We start from the raw sequence: 20,570 nt of genomic DNA on the forward strand, positions 1-20,570 counted from the left end.
ATGGCTCGTTGCGAGCGGCTGCGCGGCGCGGCCCTGCGCGACGTGCTGGGCCGGGCGCAGGGGGTCTTGTTCGACTGCGACGGGGTGCTGTGGAACGGCGAGCGCATCGTGCCGGGCGCCCCAGAGCTGCTGGAGCGGCTGGCGCGGGCCGGCAAGGCGGCGCTGTTCGTGAGCAACAACAGCCGGCGCGCGCGGCCCGAGCTGGCCCTCCGCTTCGCGCGCCTCGGCTTCGGGGGACTGCGCGCCGAGCAGCTCTTCAGCTCCGCGGTGTGCGCTGCGCGCCTGCTGTGCCAACGCCTGCCCGGGCTGCCCGACGCGCCGGGCGCGGTGTTCGTGCTGGGCGGTGAGGGGCTGCGCGCAGAGCTGCGGGCTGCGGGGCTTCGTCTGGCGGGGGACCCCGGCGAGGAACCGGGCGCGGGCGGCGGCGCGGCCCCGCCCGTGCGCGCCGTGCTCGTGGGCTACGACGAGCACTTTTCCTTTGCCAAGCTGAGCGAGGCGTGCGCGCACCTGCGTGACCCCGACTGTTTGCTCGTGGCCACCGACCGGGACCCGTGGCACCCGCTCAGTGACGGCAGCCGAACTCCCGGTGAGCGCGAAGCGGATGGGAAAACTAGGGGATGCGCCCTGCACTTTTACCTCTGCGTCTGCGGGGTAGGAGGAGGGACTGGGATTGGGCGTCTCCAGGTGACAGTAGGGACCAGAGATGCGAGGGAGGCGTCCCACCCAACAAGAGCCCGGGAATGCTTTCATGTCCATATCTGGTAATTTTTGCAGCCCCGTGAGAGGCAGCGGTGGGGTCCCCGTTTGACAGATAAGGAAACTGAGGCCGATTGTGGTTTAGGGAGTCTTTGGCTAGTCCAAATCTCCCCAGACCGTGCCTTCCTGAACCAACCTCAAGGACTCCTGTCATTTTGCCCCACCCACCATGGGAGTGAGGTTGGAGGGTTGGGAACATAGCCTGGAAGGATTGTCCCCCTGTATGAGGGCTGGATCATCATTATTGGAGGCAGGACGGTAGGCAGGTGTGTGGGGAGCATGGGAGGTGGAGTTTGACCTGAGTTCCGAATTCCAGCTCTAGGTAATCTTGTTAGTTACATAACCTCTCCAAGCACGTCCGTCCTGGGTGCGAAATGAGAATACCAGCCATGCCAGTTTCATCCGAGGGGAGAGTGATCCAGGTCAGTGCGTGGCACATAGTAGGTGCTCAGATGTAAGTTGTGTCTGAAGCCCTCTCATGTAACAGAGCTTTATAAAGCGTGTTGGTGTCTGCCATTCTTATTTCGTTTCCAAGTAGTTTTGGAGATGGGGTTTATTGTCCCCATTTTTCAGTTAAAGAAACTGAAGCTAAGAAAGGGGAAGTGAGCCAGCCTGGGGCACACAGAGAGTCAGTGACAGAGCTCAGGGGCTTCAACTTGGCTCTTGTGACCCCCTGTCCAGGGTACTCTTCATTGCTGTAATCTCCTTGGGCATTGAGCCCTGCAGAGAGGACAGGAGCAGTCAGAGGCCCCTACAGCATGGGGTGTTTGGGTCAATCAGAGCAGCTGGCAGCAGATGCTAGCTAGCAGTAGTGAGTATGTCTGGACAGTGTAGGCTGGGGGCAGGGACAGGCCTCCATCACCCCCTCCCTGCTGACCACTGACCTGGACAATCAGCAATACCAGATACTGGGGGGCAGGGTGGTATAGATCAAGAAGGAATAGACACAGTGTTTTATGATGGGCAAGGCACTGAGGGGATCTGGGAAGACTTCCTGGAGGGGGCATCTTGCAGGGCAGGGAACTAAAGTTTGCCTGCAGGGTCCATCTTACAGGGCAGAGAGCTAAGATGCTGGCCCTGGAACAGGACTTGGGCCATGGTAGAATCAGTACCGGGCTGGGAATCCATAGTTGTAGGCCTCTCCTAGCTCTGCCGCAGACCTCCTTGCTGTGTGACCACCTCAGCCTCAAACCAAAAAACAGTTCCAACTCATGGCAACCCAACGTGAGTCAGAGTAGAACTGACTCCATAGAGTTTTCAGTGGCTGATTTTTTTGGAAGTAGATTGCCAGGCCTTTCTTCTGAGGTGCCACTGGGTAGAGTCAAACCTCTAATCTTAATAGCTAAGTGCTTAACTTTTGCACCATCCAGGACCTCCTACCTCTGCCTCAGTTTCCCATAAATCCAAGGTGAGGACTCTGGTCAGGGCTCCCAGCCAGCAGCTCCTGATTACCCTGGGTCGTGCTCTGAAAGGTGAGTTTTTCCTTGGAGGCCTCAAAGCTCAGGTTAAGATTGTGGGCTAGAGTCCTCCGAGGCTCAGGAAGGATGGTGCTGAGGAGCTGGGGTGAGACAGGCCTGCCTCATGGTCCGCTACGTGAACCCAGGTCCCTTGAGTCTCAGCACCCACCTGGCTGTGCCCTCCCGACCCTGCTGGTCACTCCCACGGCCTAAAGGGGGAGGCAGAGGCTTAACAAATGCAGCATTGCAGGTGCATTTATGCACAACTGAATGACACAGCTTTGAAAGTGTGGCCCAAAAAAAAAGAAAATTATGCATAAAATCTGAAATAATGCAAATCTTCTCTCAGTGTTGCCTACACACATGGAACTCCTAAATTATGAGTTATATTTATCTTATTGCCACATGGCAGCCACTTGAGCTGGCAAATAGAAATGCCCACTGTCTTCTAAGAATACATTGCCAGCATAACATGCAGCAGCCTTGGATTACAGAATGTTGAGATAAGTGAAACAAATGTAGTCTGAGAGATAATTGTGCTCATAGACTCTGTTCCTAGGATGCTCGCTCCCCAGGGCGGGGAACATCATCTGTTGTGTCCACTGCTCTATCCCGGTGCCTGACATAGTACCTGGCAAGTGGTTGGGTCTCTCTAAATAGTACTAGCTGAGTGAATGTAGTGGAACATGGGTGGCTGTTATGGATTGAATTGTGTCCCCCTGAAATGTGTGTCAACTTGGCTAGGCCTTGATTCCCGGTATTGTGTGGTTGTCCTCCATTTTGTGATCTGATGTGATTTTCCTAAGTGTTGTGAATCCTAATCTCTATGATGTTAATGAGGCAGGATTAGAGGCAGTTACGTTAATGAGGCAGGACTCAATCTACAAGATTAGGTTATATCTTGAGTCAATCTCTTTTGAAATATAAAAGAGAGGAGTGGGACCTCAAGCCACCAAGAAAGAAGCAGCCCAGAGCAGAGCATGTCCTTTGGACCTGGGATCCTTGCACTGAGAAGCTTCTAGACCAGGGGAAAATTGATGACAAGGACCTTTCTCCAGAACCAACATAGAAAGAAAGCTTTCCCCTTTAGCTGGTGCCTTGAATTCAGACTTCTAGCCTTCTGGACTGTGAGAGAATGAATTTCTGTTTGTTAAAGCTATCGGCTTGTGGTATTTCTGTTACAGCAGCACTTGGTAATTAAGACAGAGGCCAAGAGTGATCAGCTCTGTCCTGGTGGGAGAGAAAGGCACTAACAGCTGAGAAGAACATTGAAGTGACTCAGCCAAGCCCTTCCTGTCTTGGAAGGACTCTCTAACCCAAGGAGCAAAAGGCTTTTCTTCCCTACTCAGTTCTTAGACATCAAACAAGAGAGTTCTAGGTCAGATATCAGAGAACGTCCCGGAGGAATTGCTGGGGGCTGGCCTGAAAGCCTGAGTTCCGGCCCAGCTCTGCCCTGATCCTGTGACACTGGGGAGGTCCCTCCTTGTCTGGGGCTACAAGGCTGAGGTTTCTCACCGTCTGTGCTGATTGTTCCCATCTGTGCCTTTGGCTGGACTAGGTTGGGTGTTGTCCCCTGGGGATGAGAGGTCCTAGGTAGAGGGGTTTGGGGCCAGAGCAGTGGAGTGCTGGTAAATGTTCAGTAACCAGCTGTGGGGGAGCCCTGATTTGTACTATTTGCCAATTCCGGTGGTGTAAATATTCCTGCTATGGCCGATTTGAAACTAACAATGTGTAGTCACTGAACATGGAGCTGGGAAGAGATAACAGTAGCACCCTTTATGTAGTGTTCCCACCATTACAGATACAAACAACCTCAAGAGCATACATAACAGTAAAGTATGGTAAAATAATGAGGACGTGGTGAGTGTTGAAAAAGTATTACCTCTGTTCTAAAAATAATTCATTTAATCATAAATTTAAGTTGATTCTTAATAGTGACTGTTTCTAACAACCAGCTCACAAAATTCCTGAAAATTAAATGACCAGCAACCCCAAGCTTGTATAAGCTGGCCCAGCATACGACTGGGTCAGACTCCCCTGAGTGCCGATCCTTTTTCTGCCACTTACTGAGCTGTACAAGCGTTATTATATGCTACCTTACTGAGCCTCAGCTTTCTCATCTGTAAAATGGGCTTCCATGTGCTCCCAGCACAGCCCCTGGCACTTTAGAATGTGTTTAGTAAATGGTGATTATTACCACCATCATTTGCTCAGGAACATTAGTATGAAGGCAGAACATTCTGGCACAAAGATATGCCTGTGGGACAGTGCACTTATTGTGTGGGGCAGGATAATACCGGGCTGGAAGTCAGGACTGTCCTTTTCCAAACAGTCTTCCTATTGTTAGACACTTGGGCGTCTTCCACAATTTTGTTTATTATAGTCACTGCCGCTGCAGACATCTTCAAGCATGTAGCTTTTTGTCTCCAGTTTGAATTCTTTTCTTGCGATCACTTTCCCAGCAGAGGCTGACTGGGTCAGAGTTTGGACATTTCTCTGCCTTGCTGCGTTCCAAAAGGGCAATGCCAGTTTCTCATGCCAGGAGTGTGCATTCTTGTAGCGGTAACCACAACTGCTGTTTGCAAAGTGCTTTTCCGTTTCCAAAGCACCTAGGCCTGTGATCCCCAGAGCACCTCCTTCAAGGTAGGCGTTACTTGGATCCCTTTTCGCTTGAGTCCAGGGAGACGCAGAGAGGTTGAGTGGCTTGCCCAAAGACGCACAGCTGCCAGAGTAGGATGGTGAGCATTGGGCAGGACTGAGCCAGGCCCTGTTCTAGATGCTTTACTTGCAGTGACTCATTCATTCCTTGTAATAACCACACGAGATAAGTGCCGTTGTTGTTGTTAGGTGCCCTCAAGTTGGTTCCAACTCATAGCGACCCTATATTTAACAGAACAAGACACTGCCCGGTCCTGCGCCATCCTCAACAATCGTTGTTACGCTTGAGCCCATTGTTGCAGCCAGTGTGTCAATCCATTTTGTTGAGGGTCTCCCTCTTTTTCATTGACTCTCTACTTTACCAAGCATGATGTCCTTCTCCAGGGACTGCCATTACCATCCCCAAAAGGTTGACAGCTGAAACCCACCCAGTGGCACTGTGGAGAAAAGGCCTGGCAGTATGCTTCCGTAGAGATGACAGCCAAGAAAACCCTATAGAGCAGTTCTACTCTGTTAACACATGGGGTTGCCATGGGTTAGATTTAACTCCACAGCAATGGTTTTAGCATCCCCATACTAGAGATTGGGAAACTGAGGCACAGAGAGGTTAAATAGCCTGCCCCAGAGTGGTGGTGATGGGGTCTGAATGGCAGCCATCTGGTTCCAGCATCTGTACTCTTGGCCAATGCGCTAGCGCTTGGACGCAGCCCTTTCGCCCCATTTCAGTGCCTAGATAGATGCCTTTCCTGCCACCCCTGCTGACTGAGTCTCCCGTCTTCCCGCAGGCACCGGGAGCCTGGCCGCGGCAGTGGAGACGGCCTCGGGTCGCCAGGCCCTGGTGGTGGGCAAGCCCAGCCCCTTCATGTTCGAGTGCATCACAGAGCACTTCAGCGTGGACCCCGCCCGCATGCTCATGGTGGGCGACCGCCTGGAGACCGACATCCTCTTCGGCCACCGCTGTGGCATGACCACCGTGCTCACGCTCACGGGCGTGTCCCGCCTAGAGGAGGCCCAGGCCTACCTGGCAGCCGGCCAGCTCGACCTCGTGCCCCATTACTATGTGGAGAGCATTGCGGACTTGATGGAAGGGTTGGAGGACTGAGCCCACTGACCTGCAACTACAGCCCCCTCCCGCACCAGACCCTGATCCCCATAGATGGAGGTTATGGGTCGGGAGCTGCATTAAGCACCACAAGCTCCCTAGCCCCAGTTTCTACACCCTGGTGAGGCTGGGACCCAGGGAAGGTTTTAGGGCCCTCATACCCCCTCCTCCCAGCAATGGCTGGGTACTCTTTGCTGTCCCAGAAGCCAGCTCCCTCCTTAACTGGTTAACCCAGGCCTGTCCAACCAAGTGGCCTGACTTCCTGCCCTGCTACCTCCCCAGATGTCAGTTAAAGAATTTCCCAACTCTGAGCACTTAAACTTTCCCCCCCCTCCCAGGGGCCCTCTCTGCACCTCTACCTGCTCCTTGGTCCTGGCCCTTGGGTTCCTGTTGACCAATCAGAAGTCTAGGTAACCATAAAGCATTATTGTCCTGAGCCCCGAGTGGACCAGTCAAAAGGCTAAGTGATGTCACTCATTGATGTTGGGCCCTGAGTGAACCAGTCAGAAGTCTTAGTGATGTTGGGCCCTGAGTGGACTTAGGATCCAAAGGAATCCTGGTGGCACAATGGTTAAGCGCTTGGCTGCTAACCGAAATTTGAACCCACCAGCAGCTCTGTGGGAAAAAACACTGGGTGATCTGCTCCCTTAAAGGTTATAGCCTAGGAAACCCTATGGGGCAGTTCTACTCTGTCACATGAGGTCACTGTGAGTTGGAATCGACTCAGAGCACAACAACATTGAGATCCCAAGTAACTGACTCTTTGATGTCCTAGAGCCTGAGTGGACCAGTCAGAAGGCTAAGCGACAATGCTCCTTTCCTGTCTTAGGTCCTTTGTGGACCACTCAGGACACCAAGTAATAATGAGCCATTGGTCTCTTAGATCCTGAGTAGACCAACCCATAAGCTTGGGAGACAGTGGCCTCTTGACAGTCTGGGTCTGACTGGACCATCCAAGGGTCCAGATTCCAGTTGATAAATGAGGGTCCAAGTTCCAAAGACCCCCTTCCTCCACAAAGGTTGTGATTCCGTGGCCCCTCAGTGGCTCTGGGGGCTTCAGTGCCTGTGAGCCCTGTTCCCTCGATCGTGGTAGCCCATGGTGGTGGTGGTCACAGCTGTTGGGGGGGGACTCTTGTGCCCCTCCCTGTGCTGTCAGTGTCTGCTGTGCCACCTCTCCCTGTGCCCACCCCCAGCTATTTATTTATTATTGTGTGCCAGTGCTGGTTGGGGTTGGGGCTGGGTGTTCCTGCCACTCCACCCCAGCTGTAACCAATCCTCCCGTACTTAATAAAGTGCGAGAGAGAGTGTCTGTGTGTTCAGTCTGGACCCAGGGCAGGAGGAGAAGCCCCCACCTAAGCCAGCTCTCCCCTGAACCTTCCCCGGCATGAAACAGTCCGCCCTGGTTTCCTGAGTATTGTCTGCAGTAATGCCTTGACTAAGGACTTTCTACATCGTTGAGTCTGTGTATACCCATTTGTTCCAGTCCGGGAAACCCAGCAAATTTGTATTCCTCATCCCATTTTACAACTTAGGAAACATCATAAATGCGATGTTAGCTTATACAAGGTCACACAGCTACATGGTGATCACCCTAGGCAGGATTTGATCTTGGGTTGACTGACTTCAGGAGGCTGCAGATACGTATCTATCGAGAGACAGGAAGTGGGAGGATGAGGCCCCCTGGTCCACAGGGAGCTCAGGTGGGATGCTGCTGAGCACACTTAAAGGCATCCATCACACCTGGGATGCTGGTGATTGTCCTGCCACCCGCAGCTCCTCCAGGTGAGACCATGGGTTTTGCTCTTGGTTGTATCCCCAGTGCTCAGCTATGAGCTGGCCAAGGGCAGCCCAGAAAGGCACAGAGAAGCAGTGGGGAGATGCCGTGACTACTCCAGGCCTGTCACCACCTACTTATGAACTTGTGCAAGCCACTTCCTGCTCAGCCTCAGCTTCCTTGTTTGTAAAGTGAGGGGTAGGACTTTGAGGGAGGCTTGACAAAACCCTGCTGGTGGGACTTAAGCTGGGTCATGAAGTCGGAGCAAATGTGGTATACTCTTGGAGACTTGGACAGAAACTCAACTTGGCTAAGGCATAAGGGGGCTTACTGGCTGTCCCCATGAGGTAGCCCAGCATCCTCCAGGCATAGCCCTCTCAGCTCTGATGCCTTGGTGGATTATGGGTGCCTCTCACCAACCAACGTCCCAGGGCAGATTGTCACTGGCCTGGCTTGGGTTGCATGCCCATCTCAGAGCCTGTGCCCAAGGGAATGGAACACAGCTATTGGCCAGCCTGGGTCATGTCCCTTTCCTCACCAATCCACCCACCCAAAAGGGGAAGTGCTTGCCTCCCAGACCCCGTTCTGGAACCAACAGCCACTCCTCACTTCCTTCCTTCCTGACAGAATCCTGATTTCTTGGACATAGCATATGATGGCATGTGAGTCAGGAAGGGGAGGCACCCCAGTTCCAAGTACTGATTTTTGATTGGTTTAAAGCTTGAATCTAGACCAATCATGGTTATTTGTTTCCTCTGGCCAGTGATTAGCTTAGTCATGGGCACTGTGATGCATTTTTGGCCAATGAGACTTGAGGGGAGATCTGCTGGGGTCTTCTGAGAATGTCTGCCTCACTTTTCTTTCTTTTTTTTAAATTAATTTTGGAAAAATTATAGATTTACAGAAAAGTTGCAGGCAGTACAGAAAGCCTATGTACCCAGCTTCCCTAATGTTAACATCTTACATTACCATGATACATTTGTCAAAACTGAGAAATTACTAAAATGCTATTAACTAAACTTCATTCAGATTTCACCAATCTTTCCACTATTTTTAGCATTTCCTTATTTTCTGGCACTACCAGATACTCCAGATTTATCTTGTATTTTGCCTTACTTTTAAAGGACATGGAGGAAAGAGTCTTCTGGGCTTTGGATGTGGTGCTGGGGGCTGTTGCAGCCATTTTGTGATTATGAGGTGTAACCTTGCAAAGTACTTTGGGTAGCAGAGCAGAAAGATGGGAATAACTTGGGGGTTTCCCCCCCAACTTTTAATTTTGAAAAATGTCAGACCATCAGAAAATGTGCAAGAATGGTACAATGAACACCATATGCCCTTTACCTAGATCCGCCAGTTAATATTTTTCCCATTTGCTTGATTGTACTTCATATATTTACATTTTTGACTGAACCATTTGAGAGTAAGTTGCAGATGTCAGGACAGTTCACCCCAAATCCTTTAGCTCGCATGTCCTAAGAGCAAGGTCCATCTGTTGTTGTTGTGTGCGGTTGAGTCAATTCCAACTCATAGTGACCCTATATGACAGAGTAGAACTGACTCATAGGGATTCCTAAGCTGTAATCTTTACAGGAGCAGATCGCCAGGTCTTTATTCCTATAGAGCAGCTGGTGGGTTCTATGTGCTGACCTTTCGGTTGGTAGCCAAGTGCTTAACCATTACACCACCAGGGCTCCTTAAAGGCCAGCTACATGACCACAATTCACAATCACTGTAGTGAGTTCAAGGGAATTCTGGGCTAATTGAGGAAAGATACAATCATGAGATAGCATTGCATAACAGGCTTGTAAAAATGGCCAAGGCAGCATTTGACCTTACTCTAACTTCACAAGGGGGAAGGAGAATCAAGATCAAAAGTCCAAGGCTGATTCCCATGTGGCAGAGGTCAGACATGCCCTCTCTTTATGCCTTCTTTACCAATTCTGACACCTACCATCCCTCCCACGGCCCTCTACTTCTCTGCTGGGTTCGATAATTCATTGCAATGGCCACACAGAATTCACAGACAATACTTACTACTATGGGGTTTATTAGGGAAGTTAACAGGTTACAGTTCAGGTTCAGGAACATCCAGGATACAGTTCTTCCATCAGAATAGCCTCTTTTCAGCTGTGCTCTCAGGCACACCTCTCTCTGGCCCTAGGCCTCTGCCCTGCTGAGGCAAGTGTTACAAAGCTCTTTTGGCCCCAGCCAATAAGTTCCCAGAAGCACCCAAGGCACTCATCGTTCTCCATCCGTGGGTGGGGAAGCCCATTGCACAGTCTCCTGCTGGTCTCTCCTGCCACGGCTTCTCTCCATCTTCAGGGTTACAGGTCACTCCCTCAGTTTCCTGGTTCCAGGAGCTTCTCAGCACGGGGATCCCAGGTCTAAAGGATGCACTCTCCCCTCCTGGATGTTCTTCTTTGGTGGCGGTGGGATCCTCTCGCTCCCACCAATGGGGTGGCTCATTTCAAGCCCAGCGGGATGTCAAAACTGACCAATCCCCCTTGATGGGCCACAATTACCTATTTGCACAGTCCCACCCAATCCTTGGGTGGAAGTTACGAGACCATGGTGAGAAAGGCTGTGCAAAAGTGATCCATCACACCACAAAGCTATTCAATGGGACTGAGGCGTTGACAGTTCCCCATAGCAGGAGGGGCACAAGAGGCACAGAGAGCCATCAAAAAGGGAAAAGGGCCTGAAACTCCCAGGAAAAGAATGGGGTGGGGAAAGCTGCAGCAAGGTGGGCAGTCTCTGGGTCAGAGACCTCTGAAGGCCACAGCACCTTAGGGTCCTTATAACTACAGGGTTTTATGTTATCTATGGGTAGCAGATATAAGGTGCCGTTACATGGATATGTCAAGGAGGTCACCTCTAAGAGGCTGAAAATCTGCTTATTTGGGTTATTTTTACAACAATTGGTTATGTATAAATTTGAGTTTGGCACAGGTGGGGTTTGGGGCTAATGGACCTGTTAAGAAGAAATAAACAGCCTGGGGCCAATACACAGAGCCATTTTTGGTTCATTTTTATAACAATCACACAAGAACCCAGACCTTTGATGATTAATTTGAGCCCCAGAACTAACCTGCCATAGAAACAACCTACTTCCAGTCCTCTTGTTATATGAAACAAGTGTTGTTACCACAGAAACCAGGCTAAGCCGCCTGCCGCGAAAACCAATACTGAGACAGGTGAGGTGAGCAGCAAGAGTGTTTTATTGTATATCAATATACAGGAGACAGAGGGGAATGAGCTCCTCCAAAATCTGCCTCCCTCTGTGGAGGCCAATCAGAGGATTTTACTGGGACAAGGTCAGGGTCCAGAGAATCTGTGGAATGTTTCTTCCCCTTTGAGGTGGGCACGATGACTTCATTCCAGACATGTTGACCTACGGCGGGTATTCTTGAAGTTTCTCTGACACCATCCTGGTTTCAGTCACAAGACAGTTCCTTTGTTCAGTCATCTCGCCTTCAGATTTTCACTTGTTCTCCCTCCCCAAGAGGAACTTAGGTTAATTTTAAACGTCTTATAAAATCATGGAGAAACAGGAGGGAAGGGAGAAGGAAAATAAATCAGAATCATAGGAGCATGCAGAAATGAACTACGCAAGCTATGCATTAACAATAGCACAATACCCAGGATGCTAGGACGACACGGCTGACAATAAATGTGAAATTCCAGTGCAGCCCCTTTCAGTGTTCCTTCATTTTTGCTATTTCTGTTGGGTTTTCTGTTGTTGTTGTTAGGTTCATCAAGTCGGTTCTGACTCATAGCCACCTCTTGTACAACAGAACAAAACACTGCCCGGTCCTGCACCATCCTCGCAATTGTTGCTATGCTTGAGCCCATTGTTGCAGCCACTGTGTCGGTCAATCTCATTGGTCTTCCTTGTTTTTGCTGACCCTCTACTTTACCAAGCATGATGTCCTTCTCCAGGGACTGGTCCCTCCTGATAGCATGTCCAAAGTACTAAGTCTCACCACCCTTCCTTCTGAGGAGCATTCTGGCTGTACTTCTTCCAAGACAGATTTGTTCATTCTTCTGGCAGTCCATCTTTGCTTTTTAACACTTTAAAGAGGTCTTTAAACACTTTAAAGATGACGAAAAAAGAGCTGAATAGAAGATTTCCAAGAGCGGCTCCAGAAGACAAAAAACCAAACCCGCTGCACTCCAAAGTAAAGTATTATAATGAAATGTGCAAAGACCTAGAGTTAAAAAACCAAAAGGGAAGAGCAAGCTCAGCATTTCTTAAGCTGAAAGAACTGAAGAAAAAATTCAAGCCTCAGGTTGCAATAGTGAAGGATTCTATGATGCAGAAAGCATCAAAAGAAGATGAAAGGAATACAGAGGCACTGTATCAAAAAGAATTGGTCGATATTCAGCAATTTCAGGAGGCAGGATATGATCAAGAACTGATGGTACTGAAGGAAGAAGTCCAAGCTTTTGAGATGTAAACGAGATTAAACAAGCAATCGAAAGAAGCAGAGATGGGGGAAGACCGATGCCAAGCCAGGAAGCAGAAGCTGAAGAGACAAGGACATTCCTCCAGAGCCGACAGATAGGGAAAATCTTCCCCTAGAGCCAACGCCCTGAATTCAGACATCTAACCTCCTAAACTGTGAGAAAATAAATTCTGTTCGTTAAAGCCATCCACTGGTGGTATTTGGTATAGCTGCACTAGATGACTAAGACAGTGCCCGAAAGGGGGGGTGGTGTCATCCACTGCCGCCATTAGTCCCTCTTGCCCTTCATGGAGCAGAAAGAAGAGATGGTTGGGTTTTTGGTCTTATTTTAAATTTGGGTGAAGATATACACAGCACTCCACCAGACTGAGTCCAGCACAACTAGATGGTGCCCAGCTACAACCACTGACTGCTCTGACAGGGATCACAATAGAGGGTCCCGGACAGAGCTGGAGAAAAATGTAGAACAAAATTCTAACTTACAAAAAAAAAAAAAGACACCAGACTTACTGGTCTGACAGAGACTGGAGAAACCTTGAGAGTGTGACCCCCAGACACCCTTTTAGCTCAGTATTGAAGTCACTCTTGAAGTTCACCCTTCAGCCAAAGATTAGATAGGCTCGTAAAACAAAATGAGACTAAATAGGCACACCAGCCCAGGGGCAAGGACAAGAAGGCAGGAGAGGACAGGCAACTGGTAATGGGGAACCCAAGATCAAGAAAGGGAGAGTGTTGACATGTTGTGGGGTCGGCAACCAGTGTCACAAAACAGTACGTGTATTGTTTAATGAGAAGCTAGTTTGCTCTGTAAACCTTCATCTAAAGTACGATTAAAAAACTGAAAATAAAAATGTTAGCTAGTAAAATAAAATAAAAGTGTGCATCTCTCTGCTTCAAAAAAAATGAGGAAAAAAAGATATACACAGCAAAATGTATCAATTCAACAATTTCCACATGTACAATTCAGTGACATTGATTACATTCTTCAAATTGTGCCATCCTTCTCGATGTTCTGAAAAGATAGTCTTTAGGTCCAGGTACCAGCCAGGGACCACAGTGTTCTTCTGTCCTTGACTCAGCAGATAAAAGGGTTTTGGCTCTAACTCCTGTGTGACCTTGGCCAAGTAGCCACCCTTTCTGGGTGTTTTCTGCATCATCAAGTGGGGGAGCAGGTCAAGTGTGGTATCTCCAGGGTCCCTCCCTGCTCTGATTCTAGGACTTCAGCTGGCTCTGACCACCCTCATCATCCTCAGCTGGGCGGCAGGGTTGGTGGCCGGGGGGTGCCCTATGGGCCCACCAGCCCTGCCTCGTCTACTGCCAGCCAGAGGTGCAGCCTCCATGAGGTCGGGCAGGAGCCTGCAGGCTGGGAGGGCCACGCTGTCTGGAAGAGGTGAGCTCATTTCTCACACAGCAGCCAAGGTCCTGAACCTGGCTGTAGGGTGGCAAGGGGGAAGAAGAATCCCAGAGGGAGAGGGCCCTGGCCTTGGGTGTGCAGGAGGAGATCTAACACATCCCTCACGTACATCATCTTCCAACCAGCTGGTGAATGGGTACCATCCCCCACCTTCCAGGCTGGAGACAGGTCAGAGAGGTCAAGGAACCTGGCTGCCGTCACAGCCAGGCAGCCACAAAATCAGGACTTGATGCTCTCCCGATTCTAACTGCAGCCTCACTTCTGGGCCCCAGCCAGTTGGCAGACACAAAATAGGGGAGCAGAGAGGACGAAGGGAGATAACGTGTAAAAGCAAGGCGCTAGGCACAGGCCCTGGCAGATAATTGGGTGCTATCACCGGAGCCCTGAGGATGGGCTTGGGGGGTGAGGTGCAATTTGTCCCTCCCCCCTCCACCAGGAAAACCATAATCCCTGTTACAGGGGAAACTGGAATCTGGAGAGACCCCTCCCCAGCCTAGGCAGGAGGAGACTTGTTGAGAATAGAGTGGGGGTAAGAGGGAGGCTACCCAGAGATGCCACAAAGACCCTAGGAAGTTAACTCAGCCTGGAAAAAGGGATAAGGCAGAGATTAAAACCTTCAGTGGCGCCAGGAAAAAGTAATCATAGATTTAGTACAAGAGACCTGAGTTCCATTCTGCACTATCCTTGTACAGGAGAGCAGGGTTTAACCTCCCCAATTTACAGATGGGAAGACTGAGGAAAGCAGGAAGAAGCGACTTGCCAGGGTGCCATGGGGGGAGGGGGCGTGGCAGAGCTACGAGCAGAACCCAAGTCTCCAGAGTCCCAAGCTGGGGGCCTTTCTGGAGAAAACTTTCTGCCATGCCACGCAGCCTCTCGGCCAGGCCAGACCCCAGAGAAGAGTGAAGCGATCCTTCCTTGAAACAGCAAACACTCCTCGGCACCTATGATGCTGGGCCCAGTTTCCAGACTGTGGGGAAGAATGTAGGAGCAGCTTCGGGGCCTATGGGAGCCCAACAAGCCAACTGCACGGAAGCACCAGGAGTCCTTGCTCCGAGACCCTGCCTGAAATGCCCCAGGCCTCAACAGGGGTAGCCCTTGCAGGAGAAGCACCGAAGAAATGCAGGGGAAGCATGGGGGAAAGGCAGTGGAAGGAAGCACAAGGGAAAGGCAGTGGAAGGAAGCACAAGGGAAAGGCAGGGCAAGCACAGGGGAAAGGCAGTGGAAGGAAGCACAGGGGAAAGGCAGTACAGGGGAAGCACCACGGGGGAGAGGCAGTGGAAGGAAGCACAGGGGAAAGGCAGTACAGGGGAAGCACAGGGGACAAGCAGTGAAAGGAAGCACAGGGGAAAGGCAGAGGAAGCACAGGCGGAAGGCAGTGGAAGGAAGTACTGGGAAAAAGCAGTGGAAGGAAGCACAGGGGAAAGGCAGGGGAAGCACAGCGGAAAGGCAATGGAAGGAAGCATAGGGGAAAGGCGGTGGAAGGAAGCACAGGGGAAAGGCAGTGGAAGGAAGCACAGGGGAAAGGCAGTGGAAGGAAGCACAGGGGAAGCACGGGGGACAGGCAGTGGAAGGAAGCACAGGGGAAAGGCAGAGGAAGCACCGGGGAAAGGCAGCAGAAGCACGGGGGAAAGACAGTGGAAAGAAGCACAGGGTAAAGTCAGGGGAAGCACAGGGGAAAGGCAGGTGGAACGAAGCACCGGGGAAAGGTAGTGGAAGCACCACCGGGAAAAGGCAGTGGAGCTGCCTCCCACTGGGCCCTACCGAGCCCTCCCTAGATGGAGGTTTTGGGGAGGACAAGAAGGAAAAAGTGAAGTTGCCCTGATTGGTTACCAAGGGGTGTGACCCAGCCTCCTCTCAGGGCCTGCCGCCCACCACTCGCCTCTCATCTTGTGCTAGGGCAGACTTCAGTCATCTGGAGGAAGGTGCCCCAAGGGGTGGGGGCAGAGGGGGTGCGGCTGAGTGGCAAGGCAGGGCTGGGCAGGGCAAGATTGCTAGCCTGGCCTCCAGCCATGAGTCACCCCAGGCCAGAATCTTCCTCCCTCTTCAGTGCTGGCAGCTTAGGAAGGGGAAGTATGGGAAGGAGGTCCTCGACACTCCTCCAGCAACACTTCCCCTTGACTAGTGCTCCCCATGCCCCTCCCTCCACCTGGTTCCTGGGTGTAGGGTGAGCCCCCCTCCAGCCCACCCTCCACTCTATTGATAATGATCTTCCCTGCAGCCCACATCTGGTCTCAATACTCCTCTCCCCAGCACCCTCAGAAAATACAATGTCCAAGCTCTTTACCTGGCCCACAGGCCCTTCATGATGCATCTCCTGTCGGCTTCCCAGCCTCATCCCCCATCCTTCCCTGCATCCCCTCAACTCCAGCCATGCCCAGACACTCACTGTTCCCCAGACCTGTGCTGCCTCACCTCCGAGCCTTTCCCCTCGCTGGAATGCCGCCTCCTTCACCCATTCTTCAAGACCCACCTTCTTCACGTCTGGACAGTCTCCATGCCCCACAGTGCTGGTTCCTGACCTCCCGTGTAGCGGTCATACTGCTTCTTTTAACTTCTTTTTGTAAATCGTGGTGAAAATATACATAACAAAACATACTCCATCTCAACAATTTCTACATGTGCAATTCAGTGACACTGATTACATTCTTCAAGTTGTGCAACCCTTCTCATCCTCCTTTTCCAAATCATTCCAGCACTGTTAACATAAACTCAATGCCCCCTAAACCATGCTGCTTCTTAATTACATTTACAGTTGGATTCTGCAAGAGCGGCTCCGGTGGCAGGGACTGGGAGGGGCTCATCTTGAATCCTCCAAGGTCAGCGCAGGGCCAAGGCTCACAGGGGTTGCTCAGTAAAATATCTGCCAAATGGATGGAAAAAGGAAGGGCTGTGCCTGGCCTTGGTGGGGAGATGTGAGGAGAGTAGATGGGGGTGCACAGAGCGGAGACCCCAGCCCCTCACAACCTGGTCCCCCCAGAACTCCCTCCCAGGCTGACAGGCCGGGGCTGTCTGAGGAGCACCAGCTGGCCCCTCATGAGGGCCAAAGCCTGAGGCCCGAGCCAGGGCTGGAGGCCTTAGGCATGGCACCCAGCCCAACCTTTCTTTAGCCTTAGTAAGGAACACAGGCGGCAGCCACCATCTCTGCTTCCCGGGGAGGCCAGGGTGGGGCCAGGGCCTGATGGTTAATGGGTCCTCCCCGCCTGCAGAGGATCACAGAGCCAGCCACACCCTGGCTCTGGCCAGGGAGCGAGCTGCCTCACCTACCCAAGCTCCAGTCCCTGAAGGACCCTGCATCCCCTCAGCCATCTTCTCTGGGTACCCCCAAGCTCAGCCTGCTGGCCCCAGGCCCCCTTCTCGCCAACTCTTGGGCCTAGCTCATCCTCAAACTATTTTCCATTGGCTTTCTCCAATCCCTGCTACAGCACAGTTATGGAGGGGTGGGGAGGGATGGAGGAGGAGAATAGGGGGATGGAGCTTGGACCCTGGGGGCGTAGCTAAAAAGGTTGGTGGGGCCACCACGCTGATTGGTTACCTCTGCTCCAGAGCTGGCTTCAAAATACCACTGACCCCGCCTCTGGTGGACCCTATCCCTGTCCTGACTTCCAACTGGCTGAGCCAGGGGGCGGGACTCACCAGGGTCTGGTCCGGTTAAAAGAGTGGGCACCGCCCGGGACCGTCTCTCCTCTCAGTGGAGTCTTCAGACAGCTGGTGTAGCCATCCCAGGATCACCTCCTGCCCTCAGCCATGGCCTGTGTGAGTGTGGGGGCCCCACCCCAAGGTCCAGGGGATGAGATGGGGCAGACAGCCAGGAGGGAGCAGGGGGCAGATCAGCAGCCAGGTTCTAGTCCCATCTGTGTGGTCTTGAGCAAGTGCCATCTCTTTTCTGGGCCTCAGTGGCCATGTCTGTAAAATGGGGGTGGGTGCCATGGTCTCCAAAGGCTTTCTGGGGCTTAAGAATTTTCTGGATTCCTCTGGGATCTGACAGCACAGTTATTTCTGCCAAGGTCTGATGTTCTGCAGCGCTGCAGCTCTCTGAGAAGTGAGAGTGGAAGGGTGTGGCCAGCGGGGGGTGGAGGGGGGAAGATGGCACATTGGTGACGCTCAGGCACTGTCCCTTTCCCCTCCTCCACCTCAAAGAGCCTCCCATCCCCTCCCCCATGCAGCTGTCCCCAGTTACCAGGCCAGGGCAAAGTCAGGCCTCTGCTCCAGAGAGCTCTAAAAAGTCAGAGCCAGGAGCAGAGAAAAGACAGGCTGCTCGGGAGGGAGCCTGCCTGGGCTAAGGGGGTGAAGGGTGGTTCTGTCCTCGCTGGTCAAGTGGGGCTGAATTCCAGGCCACCCACTCCCCCGAGGTGGGAGGTGGGGCATGGTAAGGGAGAGAGAAGGAGGAGAGAATCTTCCACAGGCCCCCAGGGAAAGGGTTCAAGTTTCTGGCAGAACGAACCACTTACACTCATTAACTCCAGCTCACCCAGCCTTGGGTGCCAGGGCTGGCATGCCCAGTGGCGGGGGGGGGGCAGCTCCACCCACCCCAAGCCTCCTGGGCTGCAGACCCCGGCCCTTGTTTGCGCCCCCTTCCTTTGAGGGGCCTGGCCATGCTCCTGGGGGTCTCCCACAGGGGCTTGAAGAGGATGATGGGGATCCCCCAGTCTCGGCCATGGCCTCTTCAAGGGGGGACAGACCCCTTCACTCATCGTCCTTTGGACCAGATGCCAGGACCCCTGCTACCAACGCCCCGTGGTGACCTTGGACAAGTGGCTGCCCACCCCAGCCTGGTTCTCTCCCTCTGTTAAACGAGGAGATGGCATAGCACCCCGCCTCCAAGGCCACTCTGAATCCAACCCCCTCCTCCCCCCACCCCCCGCCCCAAGCTGAACCGCAAAAGCTTCTAAATCCAGTTTTCTAGAAGCTCACTCAGGTTACAGATAACAGCCCCTGTTGGGCGTACGAACTTGCCCAGGGCCACACAGATTTCCAGATTCCCTAGGCTCCCAGTTGGCCTGGTAAGAGGAAGCAGGGTGGGGACGACCCCCACCCCCTGCCCCTGCCCGGGCCACTGCGGGCAGCGGAGTCCCGCGTCCTCTAACTGGCCGGGCGGGGCTTGTCTGCGCAGGGTCTGGTCGCCAGCAACGTGAATCTCAAACCCGGGGAGTGCCTCCGAATGCGGGGCGAGGTGGCCCCCGACGCCAAGAGGTGAGAGGGCGAGGCGGGATGGCGGGCGGAGGGGCGCGGCAGAAGGTCCAGCCTGGCTTGTCTGGTAGGGGCGTGGCCGCCGCGGCTCCGCTCCTCCTCCGGAGCGGGGAGGGGGTTAACGTGGCTGATGACAGAGGCAGCGTTTTCTGGGTGACTCACTTCCTCCGCGGGGTCTGGGCGGGCCCGCCATTGTCGCTTCTCCCCCTCCGCCCGCTTAAACTAAAGCAGCTGCGGCCTCGTCATCTACCTCGGCTTGGTGCCTTCCCCCAGCCCTGGGAGGGCAGGGCTGTAGCCTGGGGAGCGGGGGTCGGGGGGAGGGTGGGGGGGTGGCGGGGATGGGGCAATGAGAGATGTCACCCCTACTGCCCTCCCTCTGCAGGCCCTCCTTCCTGCGTTTGGTCATTCAAATTTGCTCAATCTTTCCTTCCTCAGTCCTTCCTTCACTCATTCGTCCAGGTGGGCTGTTTTCTCGACAGCTGTGTGACCTTGGACCAGTCAGTCAACCTCATCCGGTCTCCGTTTGTTCATCAGTAAGACAAGGGGAGGTTGTCGGCTGAAAGGAATGCGATGCTGGCCATCTTAGTGACGAAGATGATGATTATCTGGCCATATACTTACGTGCACAAACTCATTTAACTCTTCCAAACTCTCAGACGCAGTTATTGCTATTATCTCCATTCGACAAAGATGTTATTATTTGCTCATTTGCACCACAGTTATTGAGTGCTTTCTGTGTGTCACATACCATAGTGGGCACCAGAGATACAGAGACATACAAAGCAGACAGGACATTTGTCCCCCCTCCAGAGGTCACCATCTGGAGAGACTCTCTGCCCTTAAGCAAAGGCGCTGGCACACAGATAGTGTCAGTGAGAGTTTTGGGCTATCAGCACAGCAAGACCTTTAGAGACCCTTCTTAGCTGCCCTCATTCTATAGATGAGGAAACTGAGACCCAGAGAGGGCAGAGACTTGCTCCAGGTCACACAGCAAGTAGGTAGCAATGAGTTCTCCCAGGTAGGTGCACTAATGGTGGCACTGGGTGGCACAGACGCAGGGGTCTTCAGTCTCACCCCTTTCCCCCTAAGCTTCGTGCTGAACCTGGGCAAAGACAGCAACAACCTGTGTCTACACTTCAACCCTCGCTTCAATGCCCACGGGGACGTCAACGTCATCGTGTGTAACAGCAAGGATGGTGGGGCCTGGGGTGCTGAGCAGCGAGAGTCAGCCTTCCCCTTCCAGCCTGGCAGTGTCACGGAGGTGGGCTGGGGACTAGGGCCCAGGGGCTGGGCACTGGGTGGGCTGAGGTGGACCTGGGCTTAGTGGCTAGAAACCCAGGCCTCAACTACCCTCTTCTCCCTCACTGTGCGGTCTCAGGTGAGTGTCGTCCTCAGCGGCCCCACCCGCAAAGCGGGGCTGTTGTCAGGGCTGCGTGGAGGAAAGTGTAGGCCACAGGCCACAGGCCGTGGCCGTGGCCGCAGCTCCGAGGCTCCCGCTGCAGGATCCACCCCCACCCCCACCCCCGCCCAGCTCACTGTCCTTCCCCACCCCCCAGGTGTGCATCTCCTTCGAGGAGGCTGACCTGAGCATCAAGCTGCCAGATGGATACACATTCAAGTTCCCTAACCGCCTCAACCTGGAGACCATCAACTACCTGGAGGCCGAAGGCGACTTCAAAGTCAAGTGCGTGGCCTTTGAGTGAAGCCAGCCCACCCACGGTCCCCAATAAAGGCAGCTGCCTCTCATACCCTTGAA

General features: G+C 52.9%; 2 protein-coding genes and 1 long non-coding RNA gene across 4 annotated transcripts; 2 read left to right on the plus strand and 1 right to left on the minus strand.

The window, feature by feature from the left end:
• On the plus strand, nt 1-5,991 carry PDXP (pyridoxal phosphatase). The gene is made up of 2 exons (XM_004373838.2): nt 1-586; nt 5,657-5,991. Exons 1-2 carry the CDS (start codon nt 1-3, stop codon nt 5,971-5,973), a joined length of 903 nt encoding a protein of 300 aa, XP_004373895.1. The 3' UTR covers nt 5,974-5,991.
• A 3,850-nt stretch (nt 5,992-9,841) lies between these two features.
• Nucleotides 9,842-17,396, minus strand: LOC111820121 (uncharacterized). Of its 2 annotated transcripts, none has more exons than XR_002823657.1 (3): nt 17,261-17,396; nt 16,098-16,487; nt 9,842-11,275 (listed from the first exon to the last, which is right to left on the minus strand). It is a non-coding gene; the product is annotated as an uncharacterized LOC111820121 (long non-coding RNA). The 2 variants fall into 2 exon arrangements; XR_002823656.1 differs by having other exon boundaries at nt 16,040-16,487.
• Nucleotides 17,240-20,570, plus strand: LGALS1 (galectin 1). Its single transcript, XM_004373839.2, has 4 exons — nt 17,240-17,380; nt 18,738-18,817; nt 19,904-20,075; nt 20,371-20,570. The coding sequence occupies exons 1-4, from the start codon at nt 17,372-17,374 to the stop codon at nt 20,515-20,517; spliced, it is 408 nt and encodes a 135-aa protein (XP_004373896.1). The 5' UTR covers nt 17,240-17,371; the 3' UTR covers nt 20,518-20,570.

This window comes from Trichechus manatus, unplaced genomic scaffold (assembly GCF_000243295.1).
Source record: "Trichechus manatus latirostris isolate Lorelei unplaced genomic scaffold, TriManLat1.0 scaffold00027, whole genome shotgun sequence".
In the NCBI taxonomy this organism is placed as follows: Eukaryota; Metazoa; Chordata; class Mammalia; order Sirenia; family Trichechidae; genus Trichechus; species Trichechus manatus.

Coding starts and splice junctions, on each gene's coding strand:
- PDXP (XM_004373838.2), top strand. CDS start 1: ATGGCTCGTTGCGAGCGGCTGCGCGGCGCGGCCCTGCGCGACGTGCTG. Junction 587..5,656: donor TGACGGCAGCCGAACTCCCG/GTGAGCGCGAAG, acceptor GTCTTCCCGCAG/GCACCGGGAGCCTGGCCGCG.
- LGALS1 (XM_004373839.2), top strand. Junction 18,818..19,903: donor GTGGCCCCCGACGCCAAGAG/GTGAGAGGGCGA, acceptor TTTCCCCCTAAG/CTTCGTGCTGAACCTGGGCA. Junction 20,076..20,370: donor AGCCTGGCAGTGTCACGGAG/GTGGGCTGGGGA, acceptor CCCACCCCCCAG/GTGTGCATCTCCTTCGAGGA.